Source organism: Chrysemys picta, chromosome 1 (assembly GCF_011386835.1).
Source record: "Chrysemys picta bellii isolate R12L10 chromosome 1, ASM1138683v2, whole genome shotgun sequence".
NCBI lineage: Eukaryota > Metazoa > Chordata > Testudines > Emydidae > Chrysemys > Chrysemys picta.
Window position 1 is genome coordinate 132,330,368 of NC_088791.1, and position 17,649 is coordinate 132,348,016.

Consider the following 17,649-nt stretch of genomic DNA (forward strand, 5'->3'; position numbering starts at 1 on the left):
TGAGACATTGTTGACTGTTGTTTGCCCTTATCTACACTTGCAGCTTAACTGTGCTCAGTACCACTGCAGCTAAAGTGATCGTTGACACCTGCACTCAGTAACAGGTCAGTGGTTCAGTGCAGACAAGGCCAATCTTTAAAGTGTTTTGACTTTACTGGGGCATTTTAATGGGATTTGTATCTCACAACCCACGTTTGCTTTAGGTATAACCTATGTTTTATATTTACAAAAATAGACCCTTGCTATTCCACACTTTGTTAACCTGTGGGATTCTGGTTCTTGCTCTGGCCCCTGCCTGCCTTTGTGCCAGTGTATACGTGCCATAAAACACGGCTGCCACCCGGGAGAGACTTGCTGGAGACACAGTAAGTGGCCCTATGTAAATCTCCTTGCAAACAGTGACATGATGCTGTGGGTGGAGAGTGGAGCTCAAAGGGGCGTGTCAGGAGCACAAAGGGGAGGTGGGGAATTCCCATGACATACATCACTATGTGGATTTTCGGCTGCTCTGGAGCAGTTTATAGTCAACCCTCAGAAGAAGGGACTGGTATCAGACCAAGCAGCTCTTGGCTGAGGGCTGCACTGGCACCATCCAACCCAGGAAGGATGCAAAGGTGACTTAAAGGCCCTTTTGTCCCCACTGCTCCAGAACTATGTTGTCTTTGCTGTGCCTCCAGGAAGTGCAACACATGGTCACTACCCACTACTCAGCAAAGGTTCAATAGCAGATGCTGTAGTAGAGTTTCATAGTACCAAGACGTCATGATTTAAAAAAAATGCTGCAGCATAGCATGCAGTAATGGCATCATTTAAACAAAACCAAACTGCTCAGATATAGGAACAAAGTGTAAATGTTGCTTTTTCAAATTAGTGAGTGACCAGATCATTAAAAAGTTCAGTACATCACAAGGAGTCTGACATCCTTTAGTGCAAAGTCGTGAGGTGCTACTGTAAGCTGAGTACCTTGGCATCATCTGTGCTTGTCTGCTAGGGAGGTCCCCTCCTTTTCAATCAATTTGCAGTAGCAAATAGCGCCACTTCCCTTTTTCGGGTTTTACTTTCTAGGGGAGCAGATATCATCAGTTCCAAAAGTTTTTTGATTCCTCCCCCCCCCCCCCCACCTGTGTGTTTGGGGACAGTGTCAAATTTCCAGTCCACTCTGTGTAGAAAAGTCAGTAATATTAATAGCAGTGTAGCTGGCAGTACATTCTATTTCTGACTCAATGGAATGTTCTGTGTTTTATGCAAATATACCAGAAGGACACAGGTTTCTGGAAGAACTACTTTGATTTCCAAATGCAAGACTGACATTCACCCAAAGGAAGCCACTCTAGCAGGAGTGGCTGTACACAAACTAGTGAGATAAATGCTAGCGATGACCGCACATTCTGTTACAGATTGGGTCAAGGAGACAGGGTCATCACTAGAGAAACTCCTGTCATCAGTTGCTCCCTTCAAACCCCACCCAGTTCCGTTCGTCAACAAGCTGCAGAAACCTACCTCTTCCCTGATGCCATCTTCTGTGGGTGAGACCCTGTCACTCTCCTCCCCTCTATGTATCTCTAGGGCAGGGGTCTCAAACTCAAATGACCACGAGGGCCACATGAGGACTAGTACATTGGCCCGAGAGCCGCATTACTGACACCTCCCCCACGCCGCCCTCGGCCCCGCCCCCACTCCACCCGTTCCATGAGGCCCCGCCCCTGCCCCACCTCTTCCCAGCCCCCATTCCAACCCCATCCCCAAAATCCTCACCCCCAACTCCACCCCCTCCCTGCTGCCAGGGGGTGCAGGAGGGGTGTGGGGTGTGGCAGGGGCTCAGGGCAGGGGGTCGGGGTGCAGGAGGAGTGCTGCAGGGGGCTCAGGGCAGTGGGTTGGGGTGCAGGAGGAGTGCGGGGTGCGGCAGGGGGTTGGGTGCAGCAGGCAGCTCAGGGAAGGGGGTTGGGGTGCAAAAGGGGTGTGGGGTGCAGCAGGGGGGTCAGGGTGAAGGGTATGGCAGGGGGTCGGGGTGCGGCAGGGGGCTTAAGGCAGTGGGTTGGGGTGCAGGAGGGGTGTGGTAGGGGGTCAGGGTGCGGCAAGGGGCTCAGGGCAGGGGGTTCGACTGCAGGAAGGGTTCGGGGGTGGGCTCTGGCCTGGTGCGCACCGGGGGCAGGGCAGTCTCCCTGTCTGCCTACCTGCCCTGCCCCTGCGCTGCTCCAGGAAGCCGACGGAACCTGGGGAAGGAGGGGCGCAGGGGTGTGTGTTGCTGTTGCTTCAGGCACCGCCCCCAGCATCTCCTATTGGCTGGGAACGGGGAACTGTGGCCAATGGGAGCTGCTGGGGGCGGTGCCTGATGCAACATCAACACACACCCCTGTGCCTCTTCTCCCCTAGATTCTTTCCGCTTTCCGGAGCGGCACAGGGGCAGGGCAGGCAGGCAGAGAGCCGGGCCAGAGCCGTTCTAGGTAAACGCTGGGGGGGGGGCTGTGAGGAGCTCGCGGGCCGCAGAAAATAACCTTGCGGGCCGCGTGTTTGAGACCCCCTGCTCTTGGGGCTAGCACTGTCCTCTACTGGGCTAATCAAGGAAGTAATGGTAATGAGTTGCTGGCCCCATTGCCAATACAGGGTACGTACTGCATCATGCCATGAGGCAGGGCAGTGGTGCAGTGAGATCAGCAACTTAGTCCAGTTGCTTCTGAAGATTGGGTGGCACGCCAGCCACGCCACCCATTCTCTTGGGACAGTCTGGTAGAGCACAATCAGCCAACCTGACATGGGGAGAAGCAAGGGGCCATAGGCCACTCCTTAGGAATGGCACCAGGCAAGTGTGTGGGTGTGCATGTGGGAGAACGGGAGAGGAAATCAGGGCCTGGGGAGGGAAATGGTAGGTTGTGGAGGTAGAAAGGCAGACCCGGAGCCAACATGGCCCAGCCTGACTCTTTTAGAAGCGCTCAGCCCTTAGCAAAAGGTACATGTGACTGGCTCAGAGGTTCATTTTCTTACCAAAAGCAGACAAGTTTTTCTTTCCTTTGTGTTTCATTATAAAAGGTGTGCACAGCGCTTAGTGGGACATTTAAAACTAGCAGATCTGCTGTAGGAGAACCACTGACCCTGGTGAGCTGTGAAGGTTTGTGTCTGTCTCTCCCCCACACTCCTCAGGACTTGGGGGTGGTGTTAGGTGTCTGAGAAGCGCTGGAAGCAGAGAATGGAATGTGAAGCAGTAAACACAAGACCACACCCTGAGCTAATGAACTCCTGGAACTGGGCTTGGCTTGAGAAGGGGGAGGGACCGGAGAGCAAACGAAGAGTGAGGTAGGCTCAAAAGCTCCTACTAGGAGGGAGATTTTCATCTCTTAGGTTGCTGCCCCTCCGCAAAGGAAGGGCAAAGACCAACCATCTCAACCAGCAGTCTGTGTTAGCTCAGCTTTGACACAGAGACATTTTAAGGGTGGAGCAAGTTTTTCCCTGCCAGGTGATGTGTTTCAACAGCATGGGTGTGTGCGTGTGCAAACTCCACTCTGCCTCAGCGCAGCTGCCAGGTCCTGGGGAACTGGCACAGACAGATAGCACCATGTGTTCCATACACCTTGCTAATGTGTGTATGTATTTTGGGGGAAAGAATCTGGGAGCCTGTTGAATCAAGGTAAAGAGGGCGGAGAAAGTTAAAGAGGGCGGAGAAAGTTAAAGCTTTTCTAATTTAAGGAGAGTGAGAATCTTAGGGCCTGTCTACACCTGGAGTCATTCCTGATTAACTGCACGTGGGGCACTCTTATTCCAGAGTGCCCTGTTCCTGTTTCATTTAAGGGCTCGTCTATATTTGAAACTTGTTGCAGGTTAACTGGGGTTTCTTGGGGATAAATTGCCTTGCATCCACACATAAGTTTGTTTTTAATCATCTGCCATCTGGCTCTGCATTAGTAAACCTACTTTAGAAGCAAGTTCACGGACACTCGGGATGAATTTTCCCACAGTTAAAGTAGGGGTGGAAGCTGTGACAGATATGGTGGTTTCCTACCATATCCCTGGGAGACCTTATTGATTTAAATGTATGTATAATTGGGAGCCAGGGATTGTATATAATTCCATGGGGGGGGGTGTGTGACCCACAACTCCTCCAGGAACTAAGACAAGAGTGACACAAACTGGGGGGGGGAGGAGGGGGAATGGCAGGGTGCGATTAGGCAAATTCTGTCAGGTTGTACCAACTCCAGGGAAGTGCCAGCATCTGGAGCAGCTCGGGTATTGGTTCAAACTAGATTCTGCAGAGACTGACAGATAAAGAAAGGACTTTTGGATAAATATCCTGAGTTTAAAGTGACTCAGGCCTTCTTTCTGATCCAGTAAAGGGTTGGGACCTTCTGTCCAAGGTGGCGCCAATCCTTCCTGGGAAAGATCAGGAGGACTTTGGCCAGCTGAGACCACCTAAGACTGATTGATGACCTCAGGTAAGCTTTTAGCACATGCATAAGAACGTCTATTATTTTTTGTGTTTTCTGTGTAATGCTTTCACCTTAAGAATAAATGTGCTTGCTTATAAAGGGCCGTGTGGTACCGTATAACTGCTGGCAATTATGTTGTTCATAGTCTTCAAGGAGAAAGGAAAGTGTAGACTTCAGAGTATTCTGGCAGTTTGAATAACAGCATAAAACTGTGGAGCCTGGAAAAATCCTGATCAGGAAGGAGAGAGATGTGGGTCTCCATCCATGATCTATGCTTCTGCATGGTCCTGTGCTGAGGTCCTGGACTTCCTTGCCCTCTGTGGAGAGGAGTGTGTCCAAGCCCAAGTCAGCAGAATGCCCAGATCTACAAGTGGCTATCAGAACAAATTAAGGAGAGGGGGTGCTCCTGGGACCAGGGGTGACAGAATTTTCCTTAAAGCATGTGGGGGGAAATGAGGCCCCACCCCCCGGGCAAGCCAGAAGATGGAGTCTCATCAGGGAGCCTGGGCCCTTCCACCTGCCTGGGCCCCCGGGAGCAACCCCTGGCCCATGTCCCCGCTCCCAAGGTTCCCCAGCCAGGGCAGGTGGAGGGTCTACAGCTCCCCACAGCTGCTCACATGGCTCTTACCCCAACCCAGCTCCAGCTTCTGGCCTGGGGGTCTGAAAAGCTGCAGCCGGGACATTGTAAGAGCCACCCGGGCAGCTGTGGAGAGCCGCAGACCCTCCATCTGCCCTGAGCATGAACCTGGGCTGGTGGCTATTCTTGGGCTCCCCTGGCCGCTCTTACCTGGAGCAGGCTCCAGCTTCCAGCCTGGCCAGTGGCAGGGCCTCAGGGGTAAGAAGAGGGGCAGGCCTGTGGTGAAAAGTGGATGTGCCAGGCCCATCCACTTTCAAAAATGGGAGGGCCATGGCCTCTTAGCCATCCCTGCCTAGGACTCAGTTAACAAAGGAAAGGAGCTCCTGTAGGGTTATAGAAATGTGAAGAACAATAACAAGACCTTAGGGAGAACTTGCATGGTCTACAACTACTATGAGGAGTAGGACTGCATTTTTGCTGAAGAGGCCACCCCTGATGCCAGTAATGTTGTTGACATCAACTAAAGAACATTCACCCCCAAGATGCCGAGCAGGAGAGATTGATCCAGACAGCCAGGATCTCTGATCCACTAAACCCACAGGCAGAGAGAGTACATAAGTCATCTTCCCCCCCACCCCCCGAATCACATGCAGGGAACCAATGTGTAAGTACTGGGGAGGGGACCTCTTCCCATAAGTATTCTGTGCTATATTACAATACAGCTGTGAGGGATTTAAACACCGTTGTTCCAGGTACTATCTAGGTACCACCATGTTTAGCTACTGTCTCATCACGCCTCTTTTAACCAACCCACTTCCCCTTGAGAGTGTAGAAAAGCCCTTACTATCTTCCATTCCTGTATGGGAACACAGATTTTCTTTGACCCTGCTGCCACCCCTGCCCCCATGAAATAACCTGATTGTTATGAGAGACTTCCCTTTCCATATACACTCATGCACCCCAATAATTCCAGCTATAGCCTCGGTACAGACTTCTAACATGATTCTCACTCTCCATCCCCAGTCTCTCTGATCTCTCTCTTTTTACGTAGAGAGGGCCCAGCCCTGAACGTTCCTGTGCACCCTTCTTTCCTTGCAATGACATTGTGAATTTAGTTTCCTGACCTTTGATTCAGAAGGGTTTGGCAATATGCAGGGAGGGAAAGGTCATACATTTGCTTATCTGATTTGGGGTGGGGGAGAGGAAGAAATCCCAGTTCCTTGCTGCTAGAAGGGCTGCTATGGTGAATTTTTTCACTGGGAGGTGTTATCTGATGGCTCCGGAGACAGGATTGGGCACAGAGGTGAAATAGGTTTTTTACTTGAAGGGATATGGGATGATTGCTGTAGCCAAGAATAGCAGGACTGCTCATTGGCTGTCTGGAGGGTTTGACAGCTGAAAGACAAGCTGGGGAAGTATCAGAGGGGTAGCCGTGTTAGTCTGAATCTGTAAAAAGCAACAGAGGGTCCTGTGGCACCTTTCTGTTAGTCTTAAAGGTGCCACAGGACCCTCTGAAGCTGGGGAAGGAGATTGTTACAGATTTGTTCAGCGGTGGACCTGAAAAGACTGAGATGGTTGGGCATTGCAGAGGGGATTGTACTGTGGCTTTGGCATGATGGTATGGTACCCAACACATGATGCATGCAGCAGTTTAAAAGCAGGTCTATCTTCCATTGCTTTAATTAGAGGAGAGGCTGGAATATTAGAGAAAACATTCCAGGGCCAGCAGGAGTATGGGAAACTGCTGAGGCTGGGAATAGAGACCCATTTCAGGGTGGACAGGGACAAGACATGGCCCAGACAGGTAAAGGCAGTAGATTAGAATCTTCCTTGTTTTTCACACATGCTCCCACTACTGCTGTCAGCAGGCTCCTCTGGTGTAAGTGAGGCTGAATTAGACCCAATTCTTTAGACCAGCCTCTCAAGCTGCAGTCCAATACTACACCCGTGTGATTTGTTGCTTTATCACATTACGAACAATCTAATTTGTCGTCTACCATCACCCCCACCATTACAGTTTCCTGACTCTCTCCCACTCATTGGGTATGTGTTTCACTTCTTTTCCCAGACACATTAGCTTTTATCCTCAAAGCTCCTTGGGTCAATCCGCTCACAGTTTCCAACCTAGCCATTTTATAATGCAAAATATTTGTGTTCTCATTTACAGGATGTCTCATTGATGGAATCTGAAGAAGTCAATGGGGGAGACCCCTTTCCCCCAGCAACCAGCAGCCCTACTGAGGAAAACCCTGATCCTACACCAGCCAAAAGGGGACATTATGCCACCACTGAGTCTGTAGAGATGAGCACCAAGCTGCCTGGCTCTGCAGAAGGAGCACAGATCTCCATTGCCCAGGATCCGCCGAGGAATCTCTCTGCTGGGGAATCAGCAGAGATGTGTGGCAGATCCTCTAACCCTGTTCTGTCAGGACTGGAACAAGGGGAGAGAGATCTAAGGCACCAGAGAGGACTCTCAGAGTGGGAGAAAGATCCTGCAGTACAAGAGATATCTTTGGAAAAACAGAGATGGGATCACGCCTCGAACTCTGAACAGGGGAAATTAGCTCATCCTGAAAGCAGTCAGTATTCTTCCTTTCCCAACACAGTCCCACAGGCAATAGCCACTCATGACAAAAACCCGCAGGTACCGGCTCCAGCCCTTCATATTGAATTTCCTCAGGATCAGAAACAGTCCCTGGCATGTCATACTGCTGTCCCCCAGGCACAGCATAAGGAAACCTCAATGACAGACACTGTTCCCAGCCAGAGGGAACCAGCCACTAAACACTTCCTGGTGTGTAAAGAAGTTTCAGAGGTTCATTGCAAGACTGAGACTTTGCATGATGACACTACTGGAGATCCCCCCTTGCAGGGGTTGGATGTAGCAAATGGGACCATCAGAGAGCTCCCACCAAGTACTGAAGCAGTGGCAAGGACCGACGAGGAGCCATCTCCTGGGATGGATGCAGTAGGCAGGATGAATCCCATGCCTTCTGTAGATAATGATGAAAAAGTGGGAGGCTTGCAGGGAGGGGGAGAGGATACAGACTCTTCCTCTTCACATCACCCACCCTACCCCTTATTGGATGACAGCCAAGGAAATTCACAGCTGACAGGAGGAAATGCAGATGGAAAGATGGTCCTGTCATCCCATGAGAGAGGGAACAATGCTTTGGCCACGGACCAGAAAACAGAAGTGGCTGCTAGGCAAAGTCCATCTGGTTCTATAAACCTCCTTCTGGAGGAGGAGAAAGGAGCAGATGATGGAAGAGCAGAAGGCAGCACTGAATCTCCAAGAGAGTGCGTCTTCCACATACTGACTGCTGCAAAAAACACAGAGCAGGAGGAGTGGCAGCACGAGCAGCTAGAATGGAGGGAGGAGCCCGAAGAGTCAGAACAGAAGCAGCCAGAGCTGGAACAGGAGGAGCCAGAATGGGAGAAGCTAGAGAAGGAAGCGAAACCAGTGCAGGAGGAGCCAGTGTGGGACAGGGAAGATCAGAAGGAAAAGAGGTGGGATGAGCTGGAACAAGAGCCAGGGAGGGAAGAGGTGGGGCAGGAGGCTCCACCACCAGCACTCAATCCAGCGTCACCTTCTCTCTCCAAGCAAAACTGGGACCTCCGTGATGAGGGGGAGAGCACTTCCTCGGCTGAGGGAACAGGGCTGGCCTCTCTGCCCCAGGATTCATTCTCCAAAGATCAGCATCCTGGTGAGGATGAACTATCCAGCATAGTGTTGAAGGCCTGCATTGGAGGAGCAAATGTAAGAGCTCAGCCACCTGCTGGGATAACATCCGAAAGTCAGAACCCAGTGGGTGGGAGCTCCATGATGCACTCCCCCACTTGCCACATCTCTGCGCACTGGGGAGACGTGGGGGTTTCTGACCCTTCCAGCTTCATTTCTTTCAATGGCCAAGATTGTGAAGAAACCTGTCAGGATAACAGAGCCAGTAATGGTGAGGATGACCATAGTGACGAAGATGGAAGGACAGTCCAGAGCTTTGATGATGGAGGAGCCATCTCTCCGTTATGCAGAGAAGTAACCTCATCTGGTGCAGGGAACCCAGACTCTTCTGGGACTCTGGACCCTTCTTCTGGTGCCAGGAACTTGGGATCTTTTGGTCCCACAGATCTCCATCCTGTTGCAGAAAACCCAGCATTTCCCAGTCATCATTATTTCACTCTAGCCTCGCCATCAGAGTTCAACTCAGCAGTATCAGCACCTGGCCCATCTCAGGAGGATGCTGATGAAAGATCCCAAGTGAGCCCTGTGGGATGTACTGACCTGGACAAAGCACTAGTCTCTGTACAGGACACATCCAGCCAGACTTCTTACCTGCAGGAGGCAGCTTCTAGTGAAGGAGCCTCAGTGACCGCCAGCACAGAGGGTGTCCAGACTCCCCATGGTCTGCTTACACCTGAGAAGGGCTTTAATGAAGAGTCTAGTGCCCAACCTTCCATCTCCAAGGCTTTCAGAAGTCCCCCTCCACAGCAGAGCCTGCCCAAGGACACAGATGAAGTAGAATCTACTCCTGCAGCTCCAGCTACAATGCACCTGGAGTCATCCCAAGCACCAGACATGGCTCTTGCTCCCCCGAATTCCCTGGAGAAAGACCAGAGGCACCAAAAGCCCCCAATGAGAAGTTTTGTTTTCCAGGGAAAGGAAGTGGAAGCAAACGTCGTTCACGCAGCACAACACAACCCTTTACTTGATGAGTCACATTTGAGCTTAGAGGTGGAAGTGCTAGGAACAGGAAGTGCCCTTAACGCTGTACCGCAGCCCCCAGAACAAGCTGTAGTCCTTGCCCTGGAGCAGCACACACAGCCTCCTCCTCCTGTGCCTGATGCTGACCAGCTCACGCACCCTCCAGCTCCTGCGCCCGGCTCACCTCTGGCCCCCGTGCCTGACGCCGACCAACTCGCCCACCGTCCGGCTCCTGTGCCCAGCTCGCCCCTGGCCCCTGCACCTGATACCACCCAGCTCGCCCACCCTCTGGCTCCTGTTCCCAGCTCGCCCTTGGCACCTGTGCCTGATGCTGACCAGCTCGTCCACCCTCCAGCTCCTGCACCCGACTCGCCCCCAGCCCTTGTGCCTGATGCCAGCCAGCTTGCCCACTCTTCAGTACCTTTGCCCAGCTCGCCCCTGGCCCCTGCACCTGACGCCGACCAGCTCGCCCATCCTCTGGCTCCTGCACCCAGCTCGCCTCTGACTCCTGCACCAGATGCCGACCAGCTCGCCCATCCTCTGACTCCTGCACCAGATGCCGACCAGCTCGCCCATCCTCTGACTCCTGCACCAGATGCCGACCAGCTCGCCCCCCCTCTGACTCCTGCACCAGATGCCGACCAGCTCGCCCCCCCTCTGGCTCCTGCACCTGATGCTGACCAGCTCGCCCCCCCTCTGGCTCCTGCACCCAGCTCGCCTCTGACTCCTGCACCAGATGCTGACCAGCTCGCCCCCCCTCTGGCTCCTGCACCTGATGCTGACCAGCTCGCCCCCCCTCTGGCTCCTGCACCCAGCTCGCCTCTGACTCCTGCACCAGATGCTGACCAGCTCGCCCCCCCTCTGGCTCCTGGCTCGCCCCTGGTTCCTGTGCCTGATGCCACCGAGCCTCCAGCTTCTGCACCTGGCTCGCCCCTGGCTCTTCTGGCTGATGCCTACCAGCTTCTCCAGTCTCAGTCCCTTGTGACTGACTCCAACCACCCTTCAGCCCCTGCACCTGATATTGACCAGCCTCTGCCTCCTGTATCTAACTCCACTCCACCTCTAAACTGTGTATCAGATTCTAGTCAATTACTGGCCACTGCCCCCAATTCCAGCTGCCCTGCCCAGGCTCCAGCCTCTGTGCCTGATGCCGGCAGCCTTGCTCACGCTCTGGTCCCTGCCCCTGCTGTGGAAGATGGAGAAGAGAACCCCCTCCTAATGCAGATGACCCACGAGGGAGTGTCTGGTGCCCAGTGGGATCCTGTCATCTCACCTACACTGGATGAGGTGGACACTAGTGACTCAGGGGCCACTTCATTGGCCGAGAGCTCAGATTTTTCCACTTTGGAGAATGAGGCACCCATGGGCCACTCTGACAGAAACCCTAAAGCAATGGGTCAGCACCTGGCTACACACTGTGGAAAGTCCACACCTGACTACACCTCCAGGCCCTCCCTGGGAGGGTGGGGAACATCCACAGACTCTCAGAATAGAAATTCAGCACAGCCACCCCCACTACTAGCTTTCTCCAACCCAATCCACTTCCTGCAGTTCAGCCCTCCATCGCCACCAGCCATCAGAACACTATACCGACAGGATGCAGTCTTCGATGAGCCCCAGTGGGACCAGGCACAGGCAGGCCCCACCAGCATGGATACGAGGAACACAACAGCCCCTGCAGTGATGATCGAGAAAGCAGAGGGCGCTAGGACATGCAAGCAAAAGATGGAAGGGCAGGGAGAACCGCTTCACCTTGCGGCCCAGGTGAAAGAGGTGGCCGTCAAACATGCATTCTTGGAGAAGTCATCAAGTTGGCCAGATAAAAAAGTCATCAGGGTGGACATGAAGGAGCTGGGACTCAATTCAGGGAGTCAGGAGAACGTGATCAAACACCGAGCAAAAAGCAAAGACTGGCACCGGCAGGGCCTGAGGAAGATGTCAGTACTGTCAGACAGCTTACAAGGTGAGACCCCTCTCCTCCTAAAATACCAAATCTCAGCATAAAGCAAATGATGGAGGAGTGAGGGAGTGAAAATAGCTATAGCCAGAGAATAGCTAGAGACCCACTTCCAAAACTATCCACACACAGCTTTGCCAAAGCCCCTCTATCCTGCCCTGCAGTCCCCTTGCTATTCCAGTCCTGGGCTCCCCTCATAGCTCTGCTAATGCCCCTCAGTCCTGCCCTGTGGAAATATACCCCCTTGTCACTAAAATTGAGCTGTATTATTGGGGTTTCCAGAGATAAAAAAGCTATTACATCAAGCGAGGCCTGCCTGTTTGCCTGCTTTGGACCGCTATCCCAATCACCATTCTCCAGACTGACCAATACTAATAATAGCTACCAACAGCACACCCAGCTCCCATTTCACTAAATTAGTCCCTCCTCAACTACTTGCCCAGCATCTCTTCTCACCACCTTCCCCGCCTGCTCCTCCAGCCTCCCTTCTCTCCTGCCTTGCCTACCCACTGAGCCCCAGTGGGTATGTCTACACAGCATTTTGGAGCAAGTTTCCCAGTGCTGGCTAACAGACTTGGGTTAACAGGGCTCATGCTAGGACTCTAAAAATAGCTGTATAGATTGCTCTGAAGTTGTGGCTTGGGCTGGAGCCCGGGTGCTGAAGCTTAGGGAGATAAGGTGGGCTTCAGAGCCCACCCTATAACTTTAAAGCTCTGTCTACACAGCTATTTTTAGAGCACAGGCTAGCAGTGCTCCTGCTAATGTCTGCTGACCTGGGCTTGGAGGCTCACTCCAAAATGCTGTGTAGCCGCACTCGGTCCTTATTCAGAGTTCTAGTCCTTTTCCTAAGCCATGCAGTGGTCCCACTAGTACTAATCTTTTCACAGTAAGCTATTAGCCTTTGAAGGGTCGAGGCCTCTGCTGCCACCCCAAGGCTGTTCCATGTCTGCAGATGAGGTGATAGCCAACTTTCAAGCAATAACAAAAAAGTGCACACACTTAAAGAATGACAGTGAGATAGATATAAGGCCGGTGAGATTTTGGATCTCCTGGCCTATTTGGTGCCACCTCTTTAGTGACAGATTTGAGAGCTGTTCAGTTTGATTCAGAAACCTTCAGGTCCCATTCTGACCCCATGCTACCCTTGGAGAAATATTTCATAAGAACAGAGAATTTCAGTTACTGCATCAGAATGCTAATCTATCAGATCCAGTGTCCTGTCTTTGGTGGAAGCCAATGATGAATTCTTTAGACAAAGGCATAATGCACTTTAGCCAATATTGTAGTTAGTGTGTACTTGGGAGGATGAGATCTCTATGCCCTTTATCAATACAGATATTGAACTGGATGAAATTAGTGACACTTTTGGCATATTTTTGCCTTGACTCCTTTTACGTTTTTTCACACTGCATAAATATTGGCATTTTGGGATACTGGAAGTGTTTTTACATTGAAGCCACTTTGGTTCAAAATATTGCACTTATACATTTTTGGCCCCAAAGTGGAAGAAGTTAGTGATAATAGTGGTCCCCTTCCTGGGCTCTGTTCTCATCTCTGCCACCAGCTGGTCTGAATAATCCTTTGCCACATATATAGTTCTTTCCTCAGATTTAGTTAGGCCTCTCCTAACACCCTCCTTCAAAGGAGGTAAATATTTCCCCCATTCTACAAATGGAACCCTGCTTCAGCGAAAGAGAGAGTGACTTCCCAAAGGTCACCAGTGACTTAGTGTCAATATCAGAATCACAACGAACCCAGCTCTGACATCTAGTCCCATGCCTAATTTACTAGACCATAGTGCTCCCAATACATATGTATAGGGCGATTTCCAGAGGTGTTGAGTATTTACAACTGTGAAGTCAATCAGAGCTTTGGGGTCTGAACATCTCCAAGAATAAGGCTCAGATTTTCAGAAATGACTTTGGGTGCCTCAGGTGGTGGGTGCCCAACTTGAGGCACTTTAAAGGGGCCCCGATTTCTAGAAAATGCTGAGCAAGCCACCCACACCCTGAAAATCAGGCCCTTTTCAGGCACATCAAATTGGGCACCAAAGTCCTTGTCACTTTTGAAAATGCAGGCCTCTTCCCATTTGGTGGCTTGGAAAGATGTGTGTATGAAAGACAAGAATTATTGTCTAAATGATGGGTACGAAGTGTTAAGTAAGTGCCAAGTATTGTTAAAGCCATGAAGCTATAAAGCCCGAAAAAAAACCTCAGGAGGGCACTGGTCCCAGTCTCAGGCTACCGCCTCTACATAGGGTTTAGGATGTGATTTCTGCATTGCATCATGTCCTTACAGTTGGCTACTTGGAATCTCTCTCATGTGCACTTGCTGTCTTATTGGCAGAAAATGGGATAACTTCTCTTGTCCTTTCAGAGGAGGGAGCACACAAGGACCAGCCAACCAGCTTAGACACAGTTATACGTCGGTGAGTCTCACATTTGCTTCTAATCCCTTCCACCTGAGGTACAGAGGCCCAGAACTTTCCAGTGATTCCTTAGCGACCCAAGAAACAGACAACAGAGCAAAATGCTCTCTGAGATAATGCCTAAGCTTCATCCCAGGCTGCCCATGCAATGGGATCCCCTTCCCCAAGGGGCAAGAGGGGAATTCATGTCCCTTTACTTCTGAATATCCATCATCCTGACAACGGTCCTTTGCAATAGAAATAAGGAATGCAGACTTTGAACTTGATGGAGAGAGAAGTCCCAGCTGTTCCAGATTAATTACTGAGATCTGGATAAGCTACATCCAGTTCAGCAGTTCTTATTTTCTCCTGTCTCCTTGCTCCCCAAAACTTCTCTCCCCGGACAGGGAGAAGAAATCTGCAGACACACTGGATAATTTCAAGCGCCGACACTCCAAACTGATCAACTCCTGTAAGTACCTCTCATCTAAGTGCTCTAGAAAACCCCAGCCATTATCCCCCCTGTGGAGAGCTGCTACAGTGAAATTAGGTGGGAGTATCAGTGAGAGAGTATAGAGAGGGCCATGTAACCATCGGCATGCAAAGTGGTTAGAGATGTGGCGAGCTATGCTGGTGATAGGTGCATTATAAACACTATAGGCTCTGACATGTCCATTTGTCTTAGACTGATTGTATTGAAACAGTAATGGAGCCCTCTCCACACAGGGAGTTCAGTAGTCACTGCTTTCGAATGAATCTGAATTGCTGGCCTCTCTCCACAGCAAGGTTACTCTATCAGGAATACAGCGATGTGGCTCTGAACAAAGCAATCCAGAGCCAGAAGAGAGCAGATTCTTTGGCAGAGGACTTCGAACTGAGCTCTCCAAGCTCCCCAAGGTTACGGAGGAAAGTGCTGTCTTCGCAGGACTCTTATCTTCAACGTCTGTCAGTCTCATCCAATGCGTCCCTCTGGCAGGACATCCCCATGATCCGAGGAAGCAGAATGCTGCTGAACATGTCCCGAGATGATCAGAAACTGCAGGAGGTAATGGATGGATGCTATAGGCAGCGGGATGGGGATTGGCCAGGTGGGACAGCATAGATGGATGGACAAATCAGAGAGCATGAATGCATGATACAGGAATGCAGATGGGTGAAGAGGAAGAGAAATTATCAGCAATGTGTATCCAGGTTAAAGGGAAGCTTGATACCTGTGATTATGAGTGAATTGAACCCAGCATAGTAAGGGAAAGGCATGCAAGGGTAAGGAATGCAGTTATGGATCCCAGCAGTACATGTTATGAAAGCAAATTTGGAGGAATTAAGAAGCCTTGTGGAGCAAGGTACAATAGGAGGAAGCATTAGGGACATAAGCCTGGAAGGGACCTCCTGGGTCCAGTCCCCTGCTACTAAAATAGACCAAGAGTGGAAGAAGCTGGAGGACCCTAAAAGACTACATTAATCAAGGCCCGGACTATAATTCCTCTGAAAAAGAATGCAAGGATCAAAAGTTGGCCATTGTGTGCAAAAGAGGCTGTGAGGGAACTGGAGGACACCGAGCACGCAGATTCAGAGAAATGGGGTGGGAAAGACAAGGGGAATCAAGATGCACTGAAGTGGAAGCAGTGGGGCAAGAGGATCCAGAGAAGGAGGAGAAAATGAGGACTTGGGGGAAATTTGAGAACCCTGATGGAGAAATAAAAGGTAGAACTGAGGAGATCAGACAACTTGTGAGAAATGGCAATATGGGGGGGGGGGGTGTGCTAAATAAAGAGAAGTCCAGGAAGGATGAATCTCTGGAGAAAGAATAGGACACAGAGGTGTTGTGATTATTTCTGTAAAAAAAAAAAAAAAAAAAAAGGGGGGGGGAGAATAGATACTACAGTTCCAAGTCAAAGTTGATGAATAGCTTCAAATCGCACCATAAGCTTGTCCTTCCATTCCAACAAATGGATAGATGAAGAAAGAATAGACATGGGGTTCTCAAACTGGGGGTTGTGACCTCTCAGGAGGCGTCATGAGATTATTGCATAGGGGGGGTCACCAGCTGTCAGCCTCCACCACCAACCCCCGCTTCACCTCCAGCATTTATAATAGTGTCAAATATTTTTTAAAAGTGTTTTTAATTTATAAGGGGGATCACACTCAGCAGCTTGCTGTGTGAAAGGAGTCACCGATAGAGAAGTTTGAGAACCACTGGAATAGACTGATGTCCCCATCTATCTCTGCCAGCCTGCCTAGCCCCGGGCCTCTCACCATCATTAAAGCACCATCTCTTTATACTACCAAGAGAGAGCTTGGCTTTTTTTCCCATTAGGAAGCAGCAGCTACACACCACCTACACTGGAAGCCAGGAAGGTTCCTGGCCTTTGCCCCTTCATTGTCCTTCAGTGCCACCTCGTTTACATCCCTCACAGACATGCCTGCTATGCTGATGCTATGTCCCTTCCTCTACAGGCCAAGTTCGAGTTGATCCTGTCAGAGGCCTCATACTTGCGCAGTTTAAATGTGGCAGTGGATCACTTCCAGGGCTCATCAGAACTCCAGGCACTCCTCACCAAGCAGGAGCGCAAGTGGCTTTTCTCCCGCCTGCAGGAAGTGCGTGATGTCAGTGCCAGGTGAGTCCAGGTTCTTCACTTCAGAGACCACCAGCGTCTGAAGTGCAGATACAGCCCAAGGATGGAAAACAAAGATCAGACCAGTCAATAGCCCTTTCACCCCTACTTCATGTGTCCATTCAGTCCTGGGACACGCATCCCTTCTTCAGAGGAACATCTACCCTACCCTGGAACAAACCTCTTTTGTTCTTTGGGTGAGAGAGTGTGAGTCAGGTAGTCTTGTTCATTCAGTGTGGTGCATTTAGAAATGGTGGCACATTTGTACAAACAGAAAATAGCAGGAGAACAAAGAATCTAAAATGCCACCAACAAGACCACAGGCCCCACCAAACATGGCCTGAACCAAACGAGAATTACCAGGAAGGAGACTTTGGCCCAAATCTAGCACCAAGCAGACATAACCCAGAACCCATCATCCACCTGACCCAATTTAAGAAAACTAGAGACACTATCTGGCAGATCTCAATCCAGCACCAGCCATAAGCCTGAACCAGAACCAGTGCCACCACATGCCAGACGTTTTGGTTGGTGTACATTCTGTATCTCAGAGCCTTTATTTTTCTCCTGTAAGGCTTGACTGATTGCATGTCCTTTGGTTCTCTACCACTTTTTCCATTTCCACTACAGGGCTGGGTTGTTTTTGTTTTAAACTCTCAGATCCTTGTGACTGTGCCTTAAGCAGCAGTAAACTGGTCTTCACAGCAGCTGAAATCCCTTTTGCCTTAATGATGATGTATTTTGGTATTCCTCAGCTTTCTTTCACACTGGAAACCAAACCACCACCACCAAACCTCTGCTGTCCCCCAAAAGTGGAGAGGAACCTTGAGATTAGTATGTGGGCCTTACACGTAGCACAGCAAGGGAAGGAGACTGGTGACTGAGAGAGACAAAAGGACCTTTTCACTTTGCTTGTACTCTCCAGTCTGTCTGTATCCATCTGCTGTCTCTTGTCTTATAGTCAGAGTTTTAG

At 50.7% G+C, this 17,649-nt stretch overlaps 1 protein-coding gene across 3 annotated transcripts in view; it reads left to right on the forward strand.

Annotated features, from left to right (window-relative positions):
- ARHGEF5 (Rho guanine nucleotide exchange factor 5) overlaps positions 1-17,649 on the forward strand; it is a 47,926-nt gene that overhangs the window by 17,878 nt on the left and 12,399 nt on the right. The window contains exons 2-7 of one of the 3 annotated variants that reach the window (XM_065570692.1): positions 4,321-4,424; positions 7,163-11,660; positions 14,001-14,082; positions 14,469-14,533; positions 14,844-15,106; positions 16,519-16,679. In XM_065570692.1, coding sequence (XP_065426764.1) covers positions 7,175-11,660; positions 14,001-14,082; positions 14,469-14,533; positions 14,844-15,106; positions 16,519-16,679 — 5,057 coding nt within the window. In that variant the 5' untranslated portion in view covers positions 4,321-4,424; positions 7,163-7,174. The remainder of the gene's footprint in view (positions 1-4,320; positions 4,425-7,162; positions 11,661-14,000; positions 14,083-14,468; positions 14,534-14,843; positions 15,107-16,518; positions 16,680-17,649) is intronic. The other 2 variants (XM_065570684.1, XM_008165430.4) reach the window with 2 other exon arrangements.